This window comes from Pseudophryne corroboree, chromosome 6 (assembly GCF_028390025.1).
Source record: "Pseudophryne corroboree isolate aPseCor3 chromosome 6, aPseCor3.hap2, whole genome shotgun sequence".
Classification (NCBI taxonomy): Eukaryota; Metazoa; Chordata; class Amphibia; order Anura; family Myobatrachidae; genus Pseudophryne; species Pseudophryne corroboree.
In genome coordinates, this window is record NC_086449.1 from 1239769 (window position 1) to 1263844 (window position 24076).

General features: G+C 46.6%; 1 protein-coding gene across 1 annotated transcript in view; it reads left to right on the plus strand.

Annotated features, from left to right (window-relative positions):
- EPHB4 (EPH receptor B4) overlaps nt 1–24076 on the plus strand; it is a 178604-nt gene that overhangs the window by 130537 nt on the left and 23991 nt on the right. The window contains exons 2-3 of the mRNA XM_063930664.1: nt 10771–10841; nt 17209–17893. Of these exons, the coding sequence (XP_063786734.1) occupies nt 10771–10841; nt 17209–17893 (756 nt within the window). The remainder of the gene's footprint in view (nt 1–10770; nt 10842–17208; nt 17894–24076) is intronic.

The window sequence follows — 24076 nt, forward strand, 5'->3', positions numbered from 1 at the left end:
CCTCTCACCTTCTGTATCACTGTATGTTCCTGTTATGATGGTATAGTCTATATGTCCCCTTATTGTACAGCGCTGCAGTATATGATGGTGATACAGTGTAATCTGTAGTGAGGGAGATCCTCTCACCTTCTGTATCACTGTATGTTCCTGTTATCATGGTATAGTCTGTATGTCTCCTTATTGTACAGTGCTGCAGTATATGATGGTGATATAGTGTAATCTGTAGTGAGCGGATCCTCTCACCTTCTGTATCACTGTATGTTCCTGTTATCATGGTATAGTCTATATGTCCCCTTATTGTACAGCGCTGCAGTGTATGATGGTGATATAGTGTAATCTGTAGTGAGCGGGATCCTCTCACCTTCTGTATCACTGTATGTTCCTGTTATCATGGTATAGTCTATATGTCTCCTTATTGTACAGCACTGCAGTATATGATGGTGATATAGTGTAATCTGTAGTGAGCGGGGTCCTCTCACCTTCTGTATCACTGTATGTTCCTGTTATCATGGTATAGTCTATATGTCTCCTTATTGTACAGCACTGCAGTATATGATGGTGATATAGTGTAATCTGTAGTGAGCGGGGTCCTCTCACCTTCTGTATCATTGTATGTTCCTGTTATCATGGTATAGTCTATATGTATCCTTATTGTACAGCACTGCAGTATATGATGGTGATATAGTGTAATCTGTAGTGTGCGGGGTCCTCTCACCTTCTGTATCACTGTATGTTCCTGTTATCATGGTATAGTCTATATGTCTCTTATTGTACAGCGCTGCAGTATATGATGGTGATATAGTGTAATCTGTAGTGAGCGGGGTCCTCTCACCTTCTGTATCACTGTATGTTCCTGTTATCATGGTATAGTCTATATGTCTCTTATTGTACAGCGCTGCAGTATATGATGGTGATATAGTGTAATCTGTAGTGAGCGGGGTCCTCTCACCTTCTGTATCACTGTATGTTCCTGTTATCATGGTATAGTCTATATGTCTCCTTATTGTACAGCGCTGCAGTATATGATGGTGATATAGTGTAATCTGTAGTGAGCGGGTCCTCTCACCTTCTGTATCAGTGTATGTTCCTGTTATCATGGTATAGTGTATATATACCTCTTATTGTACAGCGCTGCAGTATATGATGGTGATATAGTGTAATCTGTAGTGAGCGGGGTCCTCTCACCTTCTGTATCACTGTATGTTCCTGTTATCATGGTATAGTCTATATGTCCCCTTATTGTACAGCGCTGCAGTGTATGATGGTGATATAGTGTAATCTGTAGAGAGCGGGATCCTCTCACCTTCTGTATCACTGTATGTTCCTGTTATCATGGTATAGTCTATATGTCTCTTATTGTACAGTGCTGCAGTGTATGATGGTGATATAGTGTAATCTGTCGTGAGCGGGGTCCTCTCACCTTCTGTATCACTGTATGTTCCTGTTATCATGGTATAGTCTATATGTCTCCTTATTGTACAGCGCTGCAGTATATGATGGTGATATAGTGTAATCTGTAGTGAGCGGGGTCCTCTCACCTTCTGTATCAGTGTATGTTCCTGTTATCATGGTATAGTGTATATATACCTCTTATTGTACAGCGCTGCAGTATATGATGGTGATATAGTGTAATCTGTAGTGAGCGGGGTCCTCTCACCTTCTGTATCACTGTATGTTCCTGTTATCATGGTATAGTCTATATGTCCTCTTATTGTACAGCGCTGCAGTGTATGATGGTGATATAGTGTAATCTGTAGTGAGCGGGATCCTCTCACCTTCTGTATCACTGTATGTTCCTGTTATCATGGTATAGTCTATATATGCCTCTTATTGTACAGCGCTGCAGTATATGATGGTGATATAGTGTAATCTGTAGTGAGCGGGGTCCTCTCACCTTCTGTATCACTGTATGTTCCTGTTATCATGGTATAGTCTATATGTCCTCTTATTGTACATCGCTGCAGTATGTGATGGTGATATAGTGTAATCTGTAGTGAGCGGGGTCCTCTCACCTTCTGTATCACTGTATGTTCCTGTTATCATGGTATAGTCTATATGTCTCCTTATTGTACAGCGCTGCAGTGTATGATGGTGATATAGAGTAATCTGTAGTGAGCGGGGTCCTCTCACCTTCTGTATCACTGTATGTTCCTGTTATCATGGTATAGTCTATATGTCTCCTTATTGTACAGCGCTGCAGTATATGATGGTGATATAGTATAATCTGTAGTGAGCGGGATCCTCTCACCTTCTGTATCACTGTATGTTCCTGTTATCATGGTATAGTCTATATGTCTCCTTATTGTACAGCGCTGCAGTGTTTGATGGTGATATAGTGTAATCTGTAGTGAGCGGGATCCTCTCACCTTCTGTATCACTGTATGTTCCTGTTATCATGGTATAGTCTATATGTCTCCTTATTGTACAGCGCTGCAGTATATGATGGTGATATAGTGTAATCTGTAGTGAGCGGGGTCCTCTCACCTTCTGTATCACTGTATGTTCCTGTTATCATGGTATAGTCTATATGTCCTCTTATTGTACAGCGCTGCAGTATATGATGGTGATATAGTGTAATCTGTAGTGAGCGGGGTCTTCTCACCTTCTGTATCACTGTATGTTCCTGTTATCATGGTATAGTGTATATATACCTCTTATTGTACAGCGCTGCAGTGTATGATGGTGATATAGTGTAATCTGTAGTGAGCGGGGTCCTCTCACCTTCTGTATCACTGTATGTTCCTGTTATCATGGTATAGTCTATATATGCCTCTTATTGTACAGCGCTGCAGTATATGATGGTGATATAGTATAATCTGTAGTGAGCGGGGTCCTCTCACCTTCTGTATCACTGTATGTTCCTGTTATGATGGTATAGTCTATATGTCTCCTTATTGTACAGTGCTGCAGTATATGATGGTGATATAGTGTAATCTGTAGTGAGCGGATCCTCTCACCTTCTGTATCACTGTATGTTCCTGTTATCATGGTATAGTCTATATGTCTCTTATTGTACAGCGCTGCAGTATATGATGGTGATACAGTGTAATCTGTAGTGAGCGGGATCCTCTCACCTTCTGTATCACTGTATGTTCCTGTTATCATGGTATAGTCTGTATGTCTCCTTATTGTACAGTGCTGCAGTATATGATGGTGATATAGTGTAATCTGTAGTGAGCGGATCCTCTCACCTTCTGTATCACTGTATGTTCCTGTTATCATGGTATAGTCTATATGTCCTCTTATTGTACAGCGCTGCAGTATATGATGGTGATATAGTGTAATCTGTAGTGAGCGGAGTCCTCTCACCTTCTGTATCACTGTATGTTCCTATTATCATGGTATAGTCTATATGTCACCTTATTGTACAGCGCTGCAGTATATGATGGTGATATAGTGTAATCTGTAGTGAGCGGGGTCCTCTCACCTTCTGTATCACTGTATGTTCCTGTTATCATGGTATAGTCTATATGTCTCCTTATTGTACAGCGCTGCAGTATATGATGGTGATATAGTGTAATCTGTAGTGAGCGGGGTCCTCTCACCTTCTGTATCACTGTATGTTCCGGTTATCATGGTATAGTGTATATATACCTCTTATTGTACAGCGCTGCAGTATATGATGGTGATATAGTGTAATCTGTAGTGAGCGGGGTCCTCTCACCTTCTGTATCACTGTATGTTCCTGTTATCATGGTATAGTCTATATGTCTCCTTATTGTACAGCGCTGCAGTATATGATGGTGATATAGTGTAATCTGTAGTGAGCGGGGTCCTCTCACCTTCTGTATCACTGTATGTTCCTATTATCATGGTATAGTCTATATGTCTCCTTATTGTACAGCGCTGCTGTGTATGATGGTGATATAGTGTAATCTGTAGTGAGCGGGGTCCTCTCACCTTCGGTATCACTTTATGTTCCTGTTATCATGGTATAGTCTATATGTCTCCTTATTGTACAGCGCTGCAGTATATTAGTGTTCATTCTAGCACCCTGCACCTTTCAAAATTCGTGCAGTTCCTCTTTCCTGCCTGGGGTGTCGCTCTTTGCTGTGATGCTTCTCAGCACACTCTGATCTGTTACTCAGTGCTGTGATACAGACCTGTGTGTGCTGAGAAGCACCAGAGCAGAGAGCGACACCACAGGTAGGAAAGAGGAACTGCACAGGATTTGAAAGGTGCAGGGTGCTAGAATGAACACTATATATGATGGTGATATAGTGTAATCTGTAGTGAGCGGTGTCCTCTCACCTTCTGTATCACTGTATGTTCCTGTTATCATGGTATAGTCTATATGTCTCCTTATTGTACAGCACTGCAGTATATGATGGTGATATAGTGTAATCTGTAGTGAGCGGGGTCCTCTCTCACCTTCTGTATCACTGTATGTTCCTGTTATCATGGTATAGTCTATATGTCTCCTTATTGTACAGCACTGCAGTATATGATGGTGATATAGTGTAATCTGTAGTGAGCGGGGTCCTCTCACCTTCTGTATCACTGTATGTTCCTGTTATCATGGTATAGTCTATATGTCTCTTATTGTACAGCGCTGCAGTGTATGATGGTGATATAGTGTAATCTGTAGTGAGCGGGGTCCTCTCACCTTCTGTATCACTGTATGTTCCTGTTATCATGGTATAGTCTATATGTCCCCTTATTGTACAGCGCTGCAGTATGTGATGGTGATATAGTGTAATCTGTAGTGAGCGGGGTCCTCTCACCTTCTGTATCACTGTATGTTCCTGTTATCATGGTATAGTCTATATGTCCCCTTATTGTACAGCACTGCAGTATATGATGGTGATACAGTATAATCTGTAGTGAGCGGGGTCCTCTCACCTTCTGTATCACTGTATGTTCCTGTTATCATGGTATAGTCTATATGTCTCTTATTGTACAGCGCTGCAGTATATGATGGTGATATAGTGTAATCTGTAGTGAGCGGGGTCCTCTCACCTTCTGTATCAGTGTATGTTCCTGTTATCATGGTATAGTGTATATATACCTCTTATTGTACAGCGCTGCAGTATATGATGGTGATATAGTGTAATCTGTAGTGAGCGGGGTCCTCTCACCTTCTGTATCACTGTATGTTCCTGTTATCATGGTATAGTCTATATATACCTCTTATTGTACAGCGCTGCAGTATATGATGGTGATATAGTGTAATCTGTAGTGAGCGGGGTCCTATCACCTTCTGTATCACTGTATGTTCCTGTTATCATGTTATAGTGTATATATACCTCTTATTGTACAGCGCTGCAGTATATGATGGTGATATAGTGTAATCTGTAGTGAGCGGGGTCTTCTCACCCTCTGTATCACTGTATGTTCCTGTTATCATGGTATAGTCTATATGTCTCCTTATTGTACAGCGCTGCAGTATATGATGGTGATATAGTGTAATCTGTAGTGAGCGGGGTCCTCTCACCTTCTGTATCACTGTATGTTCCTGTTATCATGGTATAGTCTATATGTCTCTTATTGTACAGCGCTGCAGTATATGATGGTGATATAGTGTAATCTGTAGTGAGCGGGGTCCTCTCTCCTTCTGTATCACTGTATGTTCCTGTTGTCATGGTATAGTCTATATGTCCCCTTATTGTACAGCGCTGCAGTGTATGATGGTGATATAGTGTAATCTGTAGTGAGCGGGGTCCTCTCACCTTCTGTATCACTGTATGTTCCTGTTATCATGGTATAGTCTATATATGCCTCTTATTGTACAGCGCTGCAGTATATGATGGTGATATAGTGTAATCTGTAGTGAGCGGGGTCCTCTCACCTTCTGTATCACTGTATGTTCCTGTTATGATGGTATAGTCTATATGTCCCCTTATTGTACAGCGCTGCAGTGTATGATGGTGATATAGTGTAATCTGTAGAGAGCGGGATCCTCTCACCTTCTGTATCACTGTATGTTCCTGTTATCATGGTATAGTCTATATGTCTCTTATTGTACAGCGCTGCAGTATATGATGGTGATACAGTGTAATCTGTAGTGAGCGGGATCCTCTCACCTTCTGTATCACTGTATGTTCCTGTTATCATGGTATAGTCTATATGTCTTATTGTACAGCGCTGCAGTGTATGATGGTGATATAGTGTAAGCTGTAGAGAGCGGGATCCTCTCACCTTCTGTATCACTGTATGTTCCTGTTATCATGGTATAGTCTATATGTCTCTTATTGTACAGCGCTGCAGTATATGATGGTGATACAGTGTAATCTGTAGTGAGCGGGATCCTCTCACCTTCTGTATCACTGTATGTTCCTGTTATCATGGTATAGTCTATATGTCTCTTATTGTACAGCGCTGCAATATATGATGGTGATATAGTATAATCTGTAGTGAGCGGGGTTCCTCTCACCTTCTGTATCACTGTATGTTCCTGTTATCATGGTATAGTCTGTATGTCTCCTTATTGTACAGTGCTGCAGTATATGATGGTGATATAGTGTAATCTGTAGTGAGCGGATCCTCTCACCTTCTGTATCACTGTATGTTCCTGTTATCATGGTATAGTCTATATGTCTCTTATTGTACAGCGCTGCAGTGTATGATGGTGATATAGTGTAATCTGTAGTGAGCGGGATCCTCTCACCTTCTGTATCACTGTATGTTCCTGTTATCATGGTATAGTCTATATGTCCTCTTATTGTACAGCGCTGCAGTATATGATGGTGATATAGTGTAATCTGTAGTGAGCGGGATCCTCTCACCTTCTGTATCACTGTATGTTCCTGTTATCATGGTATAGTCTATATGCCTCCTTATTGTACAGCGCTGCAGTGTATGATGGTGATATAGTGTAATCTGTAGTGAGCGGGGTCCTCTCACCTTCTGTATCACTGTATGTTCCTGTTATCATGGTATAGTCTATATGTCTCCTTATTGTACAGCGCTGCAGTATATGATGGTGATATAGTGTAATCTGTAGTGAGCGGGGTCCTCTCACCTTCTGTATCACTGTATGTTCCTGTTATCATGGTATAGTCTATATGTCTCCTTATTGTACAGCGCTGCAGTATATGATGGTGATATAGTGTAATCTGTAGTGAGCGGGGTCCTCTCACCTTCTGTATCACTGTATGTTCCTGTTATCATGGTATAGTCTATATGTCCTCTTATTGTACAGCACTGCAGTGTATGATGGTGATATAGTGTAATCTGTAGTGAGCGTATCCTCTCACCTTCTGTATCACTGTATGTTCCTGTTATCATGGTATAGTGTATATATACCTCTTATTGTACAGCGCTGCAGTATATGATGGTGATATAGTGTAATCTGTAGTGAGCGGGGTCCTCTCACCTTCTGTATCACTGTATGTTCCTGTTATCATGGTATAGTCTATATGTCCTCTTATTGTACAGCGCTGCAGTATATGATGGTGATATAGTGTAATCTGTAGTGAGCGGGGTCCTCTCACCTTCTGTATCACTGTATGTTCCTGTTATCATGGTATAGTCTATATGTCCCCTTATTGTACAGCGCTGCAGTGTATGATGGTGATATAGTGTAATCTGTAGAGAGCGGGATCCTCTCACCTTCTGTATCACTGTATGTTCCTGTTATCATGGTATAGTCTATATGTCTCTTATTGTACAGCGCTGCAGTGTATGATGGTGATATAGTGTAATCTGTCGTGAGCGGGGTCCTCTCACCTTCTGTATCACTGTATGTTCCTGTTATCATGGTATAGTCTATATGTCTCCTTATTGTACAGCGCTGCAGTATATGATGGTGATATAGTGTAATCTGTAGTGAGCGGGGTCCTCTCACCTTCTGTATCACTGTATGTTCCTGTTATCATGGTATAGTCTATATGTCTCTTATTGTACAGCGCTGCAGTATATGATGGTGATATAGTGTAATCTGTAGTGAGCGGGGTCCTCTCACCTTCTGTATCACTGTATGTTCCTGTTATCATGGTATAGTCTATATGTCTCCTTATTGTGCAGCGCTGCAGTATATGATGGTGATATAGTGTAATCTGTAGTGAGCGGGATCCTCTCACCTTCTGTATCACTGTATGTTCCTGTTATCATGGTATAGTCTATATGTCCTCTTATTGTACAGCGCTGCAGTGTATGATGGTGATATAGTGTAATCTGTAGTGAGCGGGGTCCTCTCACCTTCTGTATCACTGTATGTTCCTGTTATCATGGTATAGTCTATATGTCCCCTTATTGTACAGCGCTGCAGTATATGATGGTGATATAGTGTAATCTGTAGTGAGCGGGATCCTCTCACCTTCTGTATCACTGTATGTTCCTGTTATCATGGTATAGTCTATATGTCTCCTTATTGTACAGCGCTGCAGTGTATGATGGTGATATAGTGTAATCTGTAGTGAGCGGGGTCCTCTCACCTTCTGTATCACTGTATGTTCCTGTTATCATGGTATAGTCTATATATACCTCTTATTGTACAGCGCTGCAGTATATGATGGTGATATAGTGTGATCTGTAGTGTGCGGGGTCCTCTCACCTTCTGTATCACTGTATGTTCCTGTTATCATGGTATAGTCTATATATACCTCTTATTGTACAGCGCTGCAGTGTATGATGGTGATATAGTGTAATCTGTAGTGAGCGGGATCCTCTCACCTTCTGTATCACTGTATGTTCCTGTTATCATGGTATAGTCTATATGTCTCTTATTGTACAGCGCTGCAGTATATGATGGTGATATAGTGTAATCTGTAGTGAGCGGGGTCCTCTCACCTTCTGTATCACTGTATGTTCCTGTTATCATGGTATAGTCTATATGTCTCTTATTGTACAGCGCTGCAGTATATGATGGTGATATAGTGTAATCTGTAGTGAGCGGGATCCTCTCACCTTCTGTATCACTGTATGTTCCTGTTATCATGGTATAGTCTATATGTCTCCTTATTGTACAGCGCTGCAGTGTATGATGGTGATATCTGTAGTGATCGGGGCATATTCTGCACTGAGAGAAGTCATGGGATAGCAGTATGTAAAGGAAATGGTATGTGCTACCACTGTACTTTGACATCTTGGAAATGGCCTGTTCTGCATCAGTTGTAATGTGACATCTTGTGAATCAGGTTGAACACCAGCTATATGGAAAGGTGACGTGAGGATAGTGGATGCCTGACTGATGGGATATTCAGCATTCCTCTATCTATGGTGTCACCTCATGGAAGGCATTACCACACAGTGTGGAAGGCGCAGTGGCTGGCCACGGATGCTTAATCACCGTGACCATTGTCCGTGGTAACAGGCATGAGACACTGGCTCTGATCACATCTACATAAAATGTTGACGTACCAGACGCACATCCAGCAGGTCAGTGCAGCGGTCTTTAGCTTCCATGGGATACAGGAGCAGAAAACCCACCAAATTGCCCCAATTGACAGTACGAAACCAGACAAAGTGCCGCTCCTGACGTTGCTAATTGGACCCTGGAGGGCTGGCAACTGTGGTGTGGTCCAGTGACTCACGTTTCCAGTTGTTTTGGGTTGATGGTAGGGTTTGGGTGTGGCGCAGACCCCATAAGGCCATGAACCCCACTTGTCAACAAGGCACCGTGCTTGCTTGTGGTGGTTCAGTAATGGTATGTGGTGGGTTCATGTGTCATGGGCTGGTTCCGCTGGTCCGGCTAAACGTGTCATTGACCGGTAACTGCTAGGTTGCCTTGCTTGATGACCATGTGCAGCCTTTCATGGACTTCTTGCACTCCCACAACTATGGAATATTCCAGCAGGATTATCCACCGTGTCATCGGTCCCAAGTTCTCCAGAATTGGTTCGAGGAGCACTCAGAGAGTTCCGACAAATGGTGTGGCCACCACGTTTGCCCGACATGAACCCAACCAAGCATTCATGGGATGTGGTGGAGAGATCCATTCAAACCCAAGAACCTGCACCTACACACATCAGGGAGCTATCCAGATGTCATTGGTCAACACCTCAGAGGTCTTCCATTCAATTGTGGAATCTATGCCACATCGAGCGTCTGCACTTTGCCAGGCTAGAGGGTGTCCTTCACAATACTAGCCATCTGTCCCATTCTCATGGGTCCGTGTGTTCCATAGTCTCATTATACAGTACATACAGAGGACAGTAATACTAATTCTCCAGAAGACCGTATGCTGGTAATTACCTAAGCCTGCTGTAATTGTTTCATTAGTGTATCCTGTTCTCGGGACAACTAAAAGTTGTTACTTTCAAACATATGAAAATGGTCTGATGAACTCTCCTTGGAATTGCTGCGTAAATATCGGAGTGTAACCAAGTGTTGCTCATGCTCCGTCTGATAAAGCGGGACCAGTACAGGGTATATAAGTATTTCTGCATCAGTGGTCATAGAGCTCAGATAAACAGCAGGGGGGCCGCTGTAGGGAGTACGGGGTATATTATATATGTAAGGGGAGTTGAAGCACATGAGGGAAGAGGGCCCTGCTCGTGACAGCTTACATTCTAAAGGGGAGGGGCAGACAGACAGGGGTGTCACAGATGGGGCAGACAGTGAGTATTGGGGTAGGATGAGAGACGGCTGGGTTTGATGAAGAAGTGCATCTTGGGGGGCACGTTGATTGTACAGTGCTGCAGTATATGATGGTGATACAGTGTAATCTGTAGTAAGCTGGGTTGTCTCTCACCTCCTGTATCACTGTATGTTTATCTTGGTATAGTCTATATGTCCCCTTATCGTACAGCGCTGCAGTATGTGCCAGTGATATAGTTATGTTTCTGGGAGATTTCCTTGTATATTGATGTCTTATTTCTGTTTCCGCAGTCACACTTATGAACACGAAATTGGAAACATCAGACCTTCGGTGGACAACGTTTCCAAAAGTTGATGGGCAGGTAGCGTCTGTTTTATATATTGTTTCTTCCGTCCGTTCTATATTCCAGTAGGAATGATATATCCTTGTTGCCTAATTACATTATAATATCAGATAACTTCCCCTAAGCTTCCTAGTTATATCTTCTTTTCCTTTCAAGTTATGTCCTCTCTACCTTTAGGTCCTCTCTTCCTTTCCGGTCAGGTCCTCTCTTCCTTTCTAGTTATATCTTCTCTTCCTTTCCAGTTATGGCTTCTCTTCCTTTAGGTCAGGTGCTCTCTTCCTTTAGGTCAGGTCCTCTCTTCCTTCAGGTCAGGTCCTCTCTTCCTTTCCAGTTATGTCTTCTCTTCCTTTCCAGTTATGTCTTCTCTTCCTTTCCAGTTATGTCTTCTCTTCCTTTCTCTATCGTCCTAGTGGATGCTGGGGTTCCTGAAAGGACCATGGGGAATAGCGGCTCCGCAGGAGACAGGGCACAAAAAGTAAAGCTTTAGGATCAGGTGGTGTGCACTGGCTCCTCCCCCTATGACCCTCCTCCAAGCCTCAGTTAGATTTTTGTGCCCGGCCGAGAAGGGTGCAATCTAGGTGGCTCTCCTAAAGAGCTGCTTAGAAAAGTTTAGCTTAGGTTTTTTATTTTACAGTGAGTCCTGCTGGCAACAGGATCACTGCAACGAGGGACTTAGGGGAGAAGAAGTGAACTCACCTGCGGGCAGGATGGATTGGCTTCTTGGCTACTGGACATTAGCTCCAGAGGGACGATCACAGGTACAGCCTGGATGGTCACCGGAGCCTCGCCGCCGGCCCCCTTGCAGATGCTGAAACGAGAAGAGGTCCAGAATCGGCGGCAGAAGACTCCTCAGTCTTCTTAAGGTAGCGCACAGCACTGCAGCTGTGCGCCATTTTCCTCTCAGCACACTTCACACGGCAGTCACTGAGGGTGCAGGGCGCTGGGAGGGGGGCGCCCTGGGAGGCAAATGAAAACCTTTTTTGGCTAAAAATACCTCACATATAGCCTCCGGGGGCTATATGGAGATATTTAACCCCTGCCAGAATCCGTTAAGAGCGGGAGACGAGGCCGCCGAAAAAGGGGCGGGGCCTATCTCCTCAGCACACAGCGCCATTTTCCCTCACAGAAAGGCTGGAGGGAAGGCTCCCAGGCTCTCCCCTGCACTGCACTACAGAAACAGGGTTAAAACAGAGAGGGGGGGCACTAATTTGGCGTTAGAAATATATAAAAAAAGATGCTATAAGGGAAAACACTTATATAAGGTTGTCCCTATATAATTATAGCGTTTTTGGTGTGTGCTGGCAAACTCTCCCTCTGTCTCTCCAAAGGGCTAGTAGGTCCTGTCCTCTATCAGAGCATTCCCTGTGTGTGTGCTGTGTGTCGGTACGTGTGTGTCGACATGTATGAGGACGATGTTGGTGAGGAGGCGGAGCAATTGCCTGTAATGGTGATGTCACTCTCTAGGGAGTCGACACCGGAATGGATGGCTTATTTAGGAAATTACGTGATAATGTCAACACGCGCCAAGGTCGGTTGACGACATGAGACGGCCGACAAACAATTAGTACCGGTCCAGACGTCTCAAAAACACCGTCAGGGGTTTTAAAACGCCCGTTTACTTTAGTCGGTCGACACAGACACAGACAGGGACACTGAATCCAGTGTCGACGGTGAATAAACAAACGTATTCCTTATTAGGGCCACACGTTAAGGGCAATGAAGGAGGTGTTACATATTTCTGATACTACAAGTACCACAAAAGAGGGTATTATGTGGGATGTGAAAAAACTACCGTAGTTTTTCCTGAATCAGATAAATTAAATGAAGTGTGTGATGATGCGTGGGTTCCTCCCGATAGAAAATATGGGCGGTATACCCTTTCCCGCCAGAAGTTAGGGCGCGTTGGGAAACACCCCTTAGGGTGGATAAGGCGCTCACACGCTTATCAGAACAAGTGGCGGTACCATCTATAGATAGGGCCGTCCTCAAGGAGCCAGCTGACAGGAGGCTGGAAAAATATCATAAAAAGTATATACACACATACTGGTGTTATACTGCGACCAGCGATCGCCTCAGCCTGGATGTGCAGAGCTGGGGTGGCTTGGTCGGATTCCCTGACTAAAAATATTGATACCCTTGACAGGGACAGTATTTTATTGACTATAGAGCATTTAAAGGATGTATTTCTATATATGCGAGATGCACAGAGGGATATTTGCACTCTGGCATCAAGAGTAAGTGCGATGTCCATATCTGCCAGAAGATGTTTATGGACACGACAGTGGTCAGGTGATGCAGATTCCAAACGGCACAAAGGTGTATTGCCGTATAAAGGAAGAGGAGTTATTTGGGGTCGGTCCATCGGACCTGGTGGCCACGGCAACTGCTGGAAAATCCACCGTTTTTACCCTAAGTCACATCTCTGCAGAAAAAGACACCGTCTTTTCAGCTTCAGTCCTTTCGTCCCTATAAGAGTCATATCTGCCCAGGGATAGAGGAAAGGGAAGAAGACTGCAGCAGGCAGCCCATTCCCAGGAACAGAAGCGTTCCACCGCTTCTGACAAGCTCTCAGCATGACGCTGAGACCGTACAGGACCCCTGGATCCTACAAGTAGTATCCCAGGGGTACAGTTTGGAATGTCGAGACGTTTCCCCTGCGCAGGCTCCTGAAGTCTGCTTTACCAAGGTCTCCCTCCGACAAGGAGGCAGTATGGGAAACAATTCACGAGCTGTATTCCCAGCAGGTGATAATTAAATTACCCCTCCTACAACAAGAAAAGGGGTATTATTCCACACTATATTGTGGTACTGAAGCCAGAAGGCTAGGTGAGACCTATTCTAAATCTAAAAAAATTTGAACACTTACAAAGGTTCAAATCAAGATGGAGTCACTCAGAGCAGTGATAACGAACCGGGAAGAAGGGGACTATCTGGTGTCCCGAGACATCAGGGATGCTTACCTCCATGTCCCAAATTTGCCCTTATCACTAAGGGTACCTCAGGTTCGTGGTACAGAACTGTCACTATCAGTTTCAGACGCTGCCGTTTGGATTGTCTACGGCACCCCGGGTCTTTACCAAGGTAATGGCCGAAATGATGGTTCTTCTTCGAAGAAAAGGCGTCTTAATTACCCCTTACTTGGACGATCTCCTGATAAGGGCAAAGTCCAGGGAACAGTTGGAGGTCGGAGTAGCACTATCTCGGATACTGTTACAACAGCAGGGGTGGATTCTAAATATTCCAAAATCGCAGCTGATCCCGACAACAAGTCTCCTGTGCTTAGGGATGATTCTGGACACAGTCCAGAAAAAGGTGTTTCTCCCGGAAGAGAAAGCCAGGGAGTTATCCGAGCTAGTCAGGAACCTCCTAAAATCAGTGCATCATTGCACAAGGGCCATGGTAAAAAAATGGTGACTTCCTTCGAAGCAATTCCAGTCGGCAGATTTCATGCAAGAACTTTTCAGTGGGATCTGCTGGACAAATGGTCCGGATCGCATCTTCAGATGCATCAGCGGATAACCCTATATCCAAGGATCTCTCCTGTGGTGGTTACAGGGTGCTCATCTTCTAGAGGGCCGCAGATTCGGCATTCAGTTTTGGATGTTGGTGACCACGGAGGCCAGCCCGAGAGGCTGGGGAGCAGTCACACAAGGAAAAAATTTCCAGGGAGTGTGATCAAGTCTGGAGATTTTTCTCCACATAAATATAGCTAAGGGTAAATTTATAATGCTCTAAGCTTAGCAAGACCTCTGCTTCAAGGTCAGCCGGTATTGATCCAGTGGGATAAAACATCACGGCAGTCGCCCACGTAAATAGACAGGGCGGCACAAGAAGCAGGAGGGCAGTGGCAAAAACTGCAAGGACTTTTCGCTGGGCGGAAAATCATGTGATAGCACTGTCAGCAGTGTTTCATTCCGGGAATGGAAACTGGGAAGCAGACTTCCTCAGTAGGCACGACCTCCACCCGGCAGAGTGGGAACTTCATGGGGAAGTTTTCCACATAATTGTAAACCGTTGGGAATTACCAAAGGTGGACATGATGGCGTCCCGTCTGAACAAAAAACGGGACAGGTATTGCGCCAGGTTAAGAGACCCTCAGGCAATAGCTGTGGACGTTCTGGTAACACCGTGGGTGTACCAGTCGGTGTATGTGTTCCATCCTCTGCTTTTCATACCTAAGGTACTGAGAATTATAAGACGTAGAGGAGTAAGAACTATACTCATGGCTCCGGATTGGCCAAGAAGGACTTGGTACCCGGAACTTCAAGAGATGCTCACAGAGGACTTATGGCCTCTGCCGCTAAGAAGGGACTTGTTTCAGCAAGTACCATGTCTGTTCCAAGACTTACCGCAGCTGCGTTTGACGGCATGGCGGTGGAACGCCGGATCCTAAGGGAAAAGGCATTCAGGAAGAGGTCATTCCTACCCTGGTCAAAGCCAGAAAGGAGGTGACCGCACAACATTATCACCACATGTGGCGAAAATATGTTGCGTGTTGTGAGGCCAGGAAGGCCCCACGAAGAAATTTCAACTCGGTCGATTCCTGCATTTCTTGCAAACAGGAGTGTCTATGGGCCTCAAATTGGGGTCCATTAAGGTTCAAATTTCGGCCCTGTCGATTTTTCTTCCAGAAAGAATTGGCTTCAGTTCCTGAAGTCCAGAAGTTTGTCAAGGGAGTATTGCATATACAACCCCCTTTTGTGCCTCCAGTGGCACTGTGGGATCTCAACGTAGTTCTGGGATTCCTCAAAACACATTGGTTTAAAACCAGTCAAATCTGTGGATTTGAAGCAGCTCACATGAAAAGTGAACATGCTCTTGGACCTGGCCTGGACCAGGCGAGTGTCAAATTGGTGGGTTTTTTTCTCAAAAAAGCCCATATCTGTTTGTCCATTCGGACAGGGCAGAGCTGCGGACTCGTCCCCAGTTCTCTCCCTAAGGTGGTGTCAGTGTTTCACCTGAACCAGCTTATTGTGGTGTCTTGCGCCTACTAGGGACTTGGAGGACTCCAAGTTGCTAGATGTGGTCAGGGCCCTGAAAATATAGGTTCCAGGACGGCTGGAGTCAGGAAAACTGACTTGCTGTTATCCTGTATGCACCCAACAAACTGGGTGCTCTTGCTTTTAAGCAGACTTTTGCTAGTTGGATGTGTAATACAATTCAGCTTGCACATTCTGTGGCAGGCCTGCCACAGCCAAAATATGTAAATGCCCATTCCACAAGGAAGGTGGGCTCATCTTGGGCGGCTGCCCGAGGGGTCTCGGCTTTACAACTTTGCCGAGCGGCTATTTAGTCAGGGGCAAACACGTTTGTAAAATCCTACAAATTTGATACCCTGGCTAAGGAGGACCTGGAGTTCTCTCATTCGGTGCTGCAGAGTCATCCGCACTCTCCCGCCCGTTTGGGAGCTTTGGTATAATCCCCATGGTCCTTTCAGGAACCCCAGCATCCACTAGGACGATAGAGAAAATAAGAATTTACTTACCGATAATTCTATTTCTCGGAGTCCGTAGTGGATGCTGGGCGCCCATCCCAAGTGCGGATTATCTGCATTACTTGTACATAGTTACAAAAATCGGGTTATTATTGTTGTGAGCCATCTTTTCAGAGGCTCCGCTGTTATCATACTGTTAACTGGGTTCAGATCACAGGTTGTACAGTGTGATTGGTGTGGCTGGTATGAGTCTTACCCGGGATTCATAAATCCTTCCTTATTGTGTACGCTCGTCCGGGCACAGTACCTAACTGAGGCTTGGAGGAGGGTCATAGGGGGAGGAGCCAGTGCACACCACCTGATCCTAAAGCTTTACTTTTTGTGCCCTGTCTCCTGCGGAGCCGCTATTCCCCATGGTCCTTTCAGGAACCCCAGCATCCACTACGGACTCCGAGAAATAGAATTATCGGTAAGTAAATTCTTATTTTAGGTCAGGTCCTCTCTTCCTTTCTAGTTATATCTTTTCTTCCTTTCCAGTTATGTCTTCTCTTCCTTTAGGTCAGGTCCTCTCTTCCTTTAGGTCAGGTCTCTCTTCCTTTCCAGTTATGTCTTCTCTTCCTTTCTGGTCAGGTCTTCTCTTCCTTTAAGTCCTATCTTCCTTTCCCGTTGTGCCTTCTCGTCCTTTCCCCGTTGTGCCTTCTCGTCCTTTCCCCGTTGTGCCTTCTCGTCCTTTCCCCGTTGTGCCTTCTCGTCCTTTCCTCGTTGTGCCTTCTCGTCCTTTCCCAGTAAATGTCACTATATACCTGGAAGGGAACGAGGCAGTGCCCCTGCTATCACTGGGTGGACGGTGAATAAGGCAGTGCGCCTGCTAACACTGGGGGGGGAAGGGGGAGAATTAGGAAGTGCATCTGCTATGTCTCCTCGCACTCATTCTGTTTCTCTTTCTTCTAGTGGGATGAAACTTCCGGCCTGGATGAGGAACAAACACCTGTCCGTACCTATGAAATCTGCAATGCTCACCTGTCGGGTCAGAACAACTGGCTGCGGACTAATTACATCAGGCGGGGTCCTGCCCGCCATGCCTACGTGGAGATAACATTTACCATGATTGAGTGCGCATCCATAACCCGAGCTGGTCGTTCGTGCAAAGAGACCTTCAACCTCTACTTTTACCAAACCAACACCGACTCGGCCAGCGACCACTTCCCACCTTGGTTGGAGAACCCGTGGATCAAGGTGGACACTGTGGCAGCCGACACTCTGGGACGGCCAGCTGGACGTGGGAGTGGAGGCTCAATGAGGTCCAACGTCAAGACTCTGCGTTTGGGTCCATTGAAGGACAATGGTTTCTACTTAGCCTTCCAAGATCAGGGGGCCTGCATGGCGCTGCTTGCTGTCCGTGTCTTCTATCGGTTATGCCCGGCTGTGGTGGCATCGCTGGCAAGCTTCCCAGAGACGGTGTCTGAAGGGCTCGTGGTGTCGGCTGAGGGCAGCTGTGTGGAGGGTGCTGAGGGCTCTCTTGGGAGACGTCCCACCATGTATTGCCGAGAGGATGGGGAGTGGGCCAAACCGGCAGCGGGGGAGTGTGTCTGCACAGCAGGAAGGGAGGAGAAGGACGGTCGCACCAAGTGCACAGGTGAGAGGCGGGTGATGATGTGCGGGTGCGGGATGGTGTCATGGTTACCCCTCCATATTGGGCATCACGTGGCACTTACTGCATGTTTGCCACATGTACTCACTGCACGTTGTGCTGTAGGGGCAGGGATTAGGGGTGTAGATCCTTCCCGTTATTAGGGTCTCTCCTGTGTTCTGCATATGGTACAGGGAGAGGAAGGAGGTGGTGGGGGAGGGGGATGGCTGCCCCCTGTCACAGCTCTCCGGCAGAGGTGTCACAGACAAAAGGCAGCAGGAATGTCAGGTATGTGTGTGAGGAGGGGGCAGGAAGTATGGATAGGGGAGGGGGAATGCCAATTATACCGGAGACTCGTTTAACCCCTCTCCTGCCAGCACTAGAGGGACCACCACTCATTTTACTATTATTACTTAGTTATGTATATAGCGCCCACATATTCCGCCGCGCTGTACAGAGAATATTTGGTCATTCATATCACTCCCTCTCCTGCCATCTCCAGAGACCTCCTACTCATTAACCCCTCTCCTGCCATCTCCAGAGACCTCCTACTCATTAACCCCTCTCCTGCCATCTCCAGAGACCTCCTACTCATTAACCCCTCTCCTGCCATCTCCAGAGACCGCCTACTCATTAACCCCTCTCCTGCCATCTCTCTAGAGACCACCTACTCATTAACCCCTCTCCTGCCATCTCTCTAGAGACCAGCACTCATTAACCTCTCTCTAGAGACCACCTACTCATTAACCCCTCTCCTGCCATCTCCAGAGACCTCCTACTCATTAACCCCTCTCCTGCCATCTCCAGAGACCACCTACTCATTAACCCCTCTCCTGCCATCTCCAGAGACCTCCTACTCATTAACCCCTCTCCTGCCATCTCCAGAGACCGCCTACTCATTAACCCCTCTCCTGCCATCTCTCTAGAGACCACCTACTCATTAACCCCTCTCCTGCCATCTCTCTAGAGACCAGCACTCATTAACCTCTCTCTAGAGACCACCTACTCATTAACCCCTCTCCTGCCATCTCCAGAGACCTCCTACTCATTAACCCCTCTCCTGCCATCTCTAGAGACCTCCTACTCATTAACCCCTCTCCTGCCATCTCCAGAGACCTCCTACTCATTAACCCCTCTCCTGCCATCTCCAGAGACCTCCTACTCATTAACCCCTCTCCTGCCATCTCCAGAGACCTCCTACTCATTAACCCCTCTCCTGCCATCTCCAGAGACCGCCTACTCATTAACCCCTCTCCTGCCATCTCCAGAGACGACCTACTCATTAACCCCTCTCCTGCCATCTCCAGAGACCAGCACTCATTAACCCCTCTCCTGCCATCTCCAGAGACGACCTACTCATTAGCCCCTCTCCTGCCATCTCTCTAGAGACCTCCTACTCATTAACCCCTCTCCTGCCATCTCTAGAGACCTCCTACTCATTAACCTCTCTCCTGCCATCTCCAGAGACCACCTACTCATTAACCCCTCTCCTGCCATCTCTCTAGAGACCACCTACTCATTAACCCCTCTCCTTTCATCTCTCTAGAGACCAGCACTCATTAACCCCTCTCTAGAGACCACCTACTCATTAACCCCTCTCCTGCCATCTCCAGAGACCTCCTACTCATTAACCCCTCTCCTGCCATCTCTCTAGAGACCAGCACTCATTAACCTCTCTCTAGAGACCACCTACTTATTAACCCCTCTCCTGCCATCTCCAGAGACCTCCTACTCATTAACCCAGCAGATCCCAAACTTTTTGGAGTCACGGTGCCCTAGCCTATCAGAATTTTTGTTCATGGCACCCCTAGGCCAAAAGTTTGTTATTGTGAAATAAAAAATAAAACCCCCATAAAATAAAATAAATAATGTTTATACAGTAGGTCCTCCCTAGGCTCCGGTGTGTGGGGAGGGACAGGAGTCACTATGGTATGACCGGAAGCCGCCAGCGCTGGTTTTGCCCATTACATTGACTGTAAATAATTTGAATTGTTCCTGGACCACCAACCCCGGGCATCCAGTGGGACCAGCACTGCATTCACCCCTCTCCTGCCTTCTCCAGTGACCACCACTGCATTCACCCCTCTCCTGCCTTCTCCAGAGACCACCACTGCATTAACCCCTCTCCTGCCTTCTCCAGAGACCAGCACGCATTAACCCCTCTCCTGCCTTCTCCAGAGACCAGCACTGCATTCACCCCTCTCCTGCCTTCTCCAGTGACCACCACTGCATTCACCCCTCTCCTGCCTTCTCCAGAGACCAGCACGCATTAACCCCTCTCCTGCCTTCTCCAGAGACCAGCACGCTTTAACCCCTCTCCTGCCTTCTCCAGAGACCAGCACGCAATAACCCCTCTCCTGCCTTCTCCAGAGACCAGCACGCAATAATCCCTCTCCTGCCTTCTCCAGAGACCAGCACGCATTAACCCCTCTCCTGCCTTCTCCAGAGAACAGCACTCATTAACCCCTTTCCTGCCATTCCAGAGACACCTTAGATAAAATTATTCTCAAAGTGCGCTTGCAGAAAAAACATTGGCAGCCCGTGCGGACAAAAAGATAGAGCTTTCACCAAACCTCTAAGTGCAAGGATAAATGAATAAGAAACGACCCCACGTGGCGCTACCGTTTAAACATACAATGAATTGCTTACACAATGATAAATGGCAGTAAATATCATTATCAGATCAAATCTCAGAAATCCATCAGAATGTAGATTATCACTCCTAGAATTTAAAGGAGAATCCAATAGTGCAGATAAAAGATGGCACCATAAAGAGAACAAAACTTGTTTGTTGGTCCCACTCACATAAAGACAGATGAATCAGCACTTATCACACTCATAGGGTTATCACGAGGGAAATCTTCATATAGACAAATGCAGATCAATCACTGTTTATTATCCTCATATGGTCCACGGAAGATGAATCCTTATATAACTAGAACTTAAAAAGAGCAATATAGTGCAATCCCGTTTTTATCTGAAATTAATATTTAATATAACATTGCACTCACATGAAACAAATTGATAAAAACATATATCACCAGTTGCCTGGTCAATGTCCCCAACAGTCACGTCAGTCCAGATGTATTTGGAGCCGTTCAAGGAATCAGATGTCACACCCAAAGCTGGGAGGATCAGTGAAGAGACTCCTGGTTCTGCTGCAGCTGCAAGGTCCAAATATCCCAGAGTCCCCTTTCCTGCCGTCTCCAGAGACCCCTCTCTGCCGTCTCCAGAGACCCCTTTCCTGCCGTCTCCAGAGACCCCTTTCCTGCCGTCTCCAGAGTCCCCTTTGTCCTGCTTGAACGCGTTTTCAGATTAAACAATCCTTCCTAATAAGCATCTTCTGAGGAAGGATTGTTTAATCCGAAAACGCGATTGCACTATATTGCTCTTTTTAAGTTCAAGTTATATAAGGATTCTCTTTATGGTGCCATCTTTTATCTGCACTATTGGATTCTCCTTTAAATTCTAGGAGTGATAATCTACATTATGATGGATTTCTGAGATTTGATCTGATAATGATATTTACTGCCATTTATCATTGTGTAAGCAATTCATTGTATTTTTAAACGGTAGCGCCATTTATCATTCCAGAGACACCTACTCATTAACCCCTCGGCTGCCATCTCCAAGACACCTACTCATTAACCCCTCGGCTGCCATCTCCAAGACACCTACTCATTAACTCCTCGGCTGCCATCTAAAGAGACCAGTACTCATTAAACCCTCTCCATAGTCCACCTACTCATTAACCCCTCTCCTGCCATGTCCAGGGACCGCCTCCTCTGAGACCCCTTTCCTGCCGTCTCCAGAGACCCCTTTCCTGCCGTCTCCAGAGACCCCTTTCCTGCCGTCTCCAGAGACCCCTTTCCTGCCGTCTCCAGAGACCCCCCTCCTGCCGTCTCCAGAGACCCCCCTCCTGCCGTCTCCAGAGACCCCTTTCCTGCCGTCTCCAGAGACCCCTTTCCTGCCGTCTCCAGAGACCCCTTTCCTGCCGTCTCCAGAGACCCCTCTCTGCCGTCTCCAGAGACCCCTCTCTGCCGTCTCCAGAGACCCCTTTCCTGCCGTCTCCAGAGACCCCTCTCTGCCGTCTCCAGAGACCCCTTTCCTGCCGTCTCCAGAGACCCCTTTCCTGCCGTCTCCAGAGACCCCTTTCCTGCCGTCTCCAGAGACCCCTTTCCTGCCGTCTCCAGAGACCCCTTTCCTGCCGTCTCCAGAGACCCCTCTCTGCCGTCTCCAGAGACCCCTTTCCTGCCGTCTCCAGAGTCCCCTTTGTCCTGCTTGAACGCGTTTTCAGATTAAACAATCCTTCCTAATAAGCATCTTCTGAGGAAGGATTGTTTAATCCGAAAACGCGATTGCACTATATTGCTCTTTTTAAGTTCAAGTTATATAAGGATTCTCTTTATGGTGCCATCTTTTATCTGCACTATTGGATTCTCCTTTAAATTCTAGGAGTGATAATCTACATTATGATGGATTTCTGAGATTTGATCTGATAATGATATTTACTGCCATTTATCATTGTGTAAGCAATTCATTGTATTTTTAAACGGTAGCGCCATTTATCATTCCAGAGACACCTACTCATTAACCCCTCGGCTGCCATCTCCAAGACACCTACTCATTAACCCCTCGGCTGCCATCTCCAAGACACCTACTCATTAACCCCTCGGCTGCCATCTCCAAGACACCTACTCATTAACTCCTCGGCTGCCATCTAAAGAGACCAGTACTCATTAAACCCTCTCCATAGTCCACCTACTCATTAACCCCTCTCCTGCCATGTCCAGGGACCGCCTCCTCTGAGACCCCTTTCCTGCCGTCTCCAGAGACCCCTTTCCTGCCGTCTCCAGAGACCCCTTTCCTGCCGTCTCCAGAGACCCCTTTCCTGCCGTCTCCAGAGACCCCCCTCCTGCCGTCTCCAGAGACCCCCCTCCTGCCGTCTCCAGAGACCCCTTTCCTGCCGTCTCCAGAGACCCCTTTCCTGCCGTCTCCAGAGACCCCTCTCTGCCGTCTCCAGAGACCCCTCTCTGCCGTCTCCAGAGACCCCTTTCCTGCCGTCTCCAGAGACCCCTCTCTGCCGTCTCCAGAGACCCCTTTCCTGCCGTCTCCAGAGACCCCTTTCCTGCCGTCTCCAGAGACCCCTTTCCTGCCGTCTCCAGAGACCCCTTTCCTGCCGTCTCCAGAGACCCCTCTCTGCCGTCTCCAGAGACCCCTTTCCTGCCGTCTCCAGAGTCCCCTTTGTCCTGCTTGAACGCGTTTTCAGATTAAACAATCCTTCCTAATAAGCATCTTCTGAGGAAGGATTGTTTAATCCGAAAACGCGATTGCACTATATTGCTCTTTTTAAGTTCAAGTTATATAAGGATTCTCTTTATGGTGCCATCTTTTATCTGCACTATTGGATTCTCCTTTAAATTCTAGGAGTGATAATCTACATTATGATGGATTTCTGAGATTTGATCTGATAATGATATTTACTGCCATTTATCATTGTGTAAGCAATTCATTGTATTTTTAAACGGTAGCGCCATTTATCATTCCAGAGACACCTACTCATTAACCCCTCGGCTGCCATCTCCAAGACACCTACTCATTAACCCCTCGGCTGCCATCTCCAAGACACCTACTCATTAACTCCTCGGCTGCCATCTAAAGAGACCAGTACTCATTAAACCCTCTCCATAGTCCACCTACTCATTAACCCCTCTCCTGCCATGTCCAGGGACCGCCTCCTCTGAGACCCCTTTCCTGCCGTCTCCAGAGACCCCTTTCCTGCCGTCTCCAGAGACCCCTTTCCTGCCGTCTCCAGAGACCCCTTTCCTGCCGTCTCCAGAGACCCCTTTCCTGCCGTCTCCAGAGACCCCCCCTCCTGCCGTCTCCAGAGACCCCCCTCCTGCCGTCTCCAGAGACCCCTTTCCTGCCGTCTCCAGAGACCCCTTTCCTGCCGTCTCCAGAGACCCCTCTCTGCCGTCTCCAGAGACCCCTCTCTGCCGTCTCCAGAGACCCCTTTCCTGCCGTCTCCAGAGACCCCTCTCTGCCGTCTCCAGAGACCCCTTTCCTGCCGTCTCCAGAGACCCCTTTCCTGCCGTCTCCAGAGACCCCTTTCCTGCCGTCTCCAGAGACCCCTTTCCTGCCGTCTCCAGAGACCCCTTTCCTGCCGTCTCCAGAGACCCCTTTCCTGCC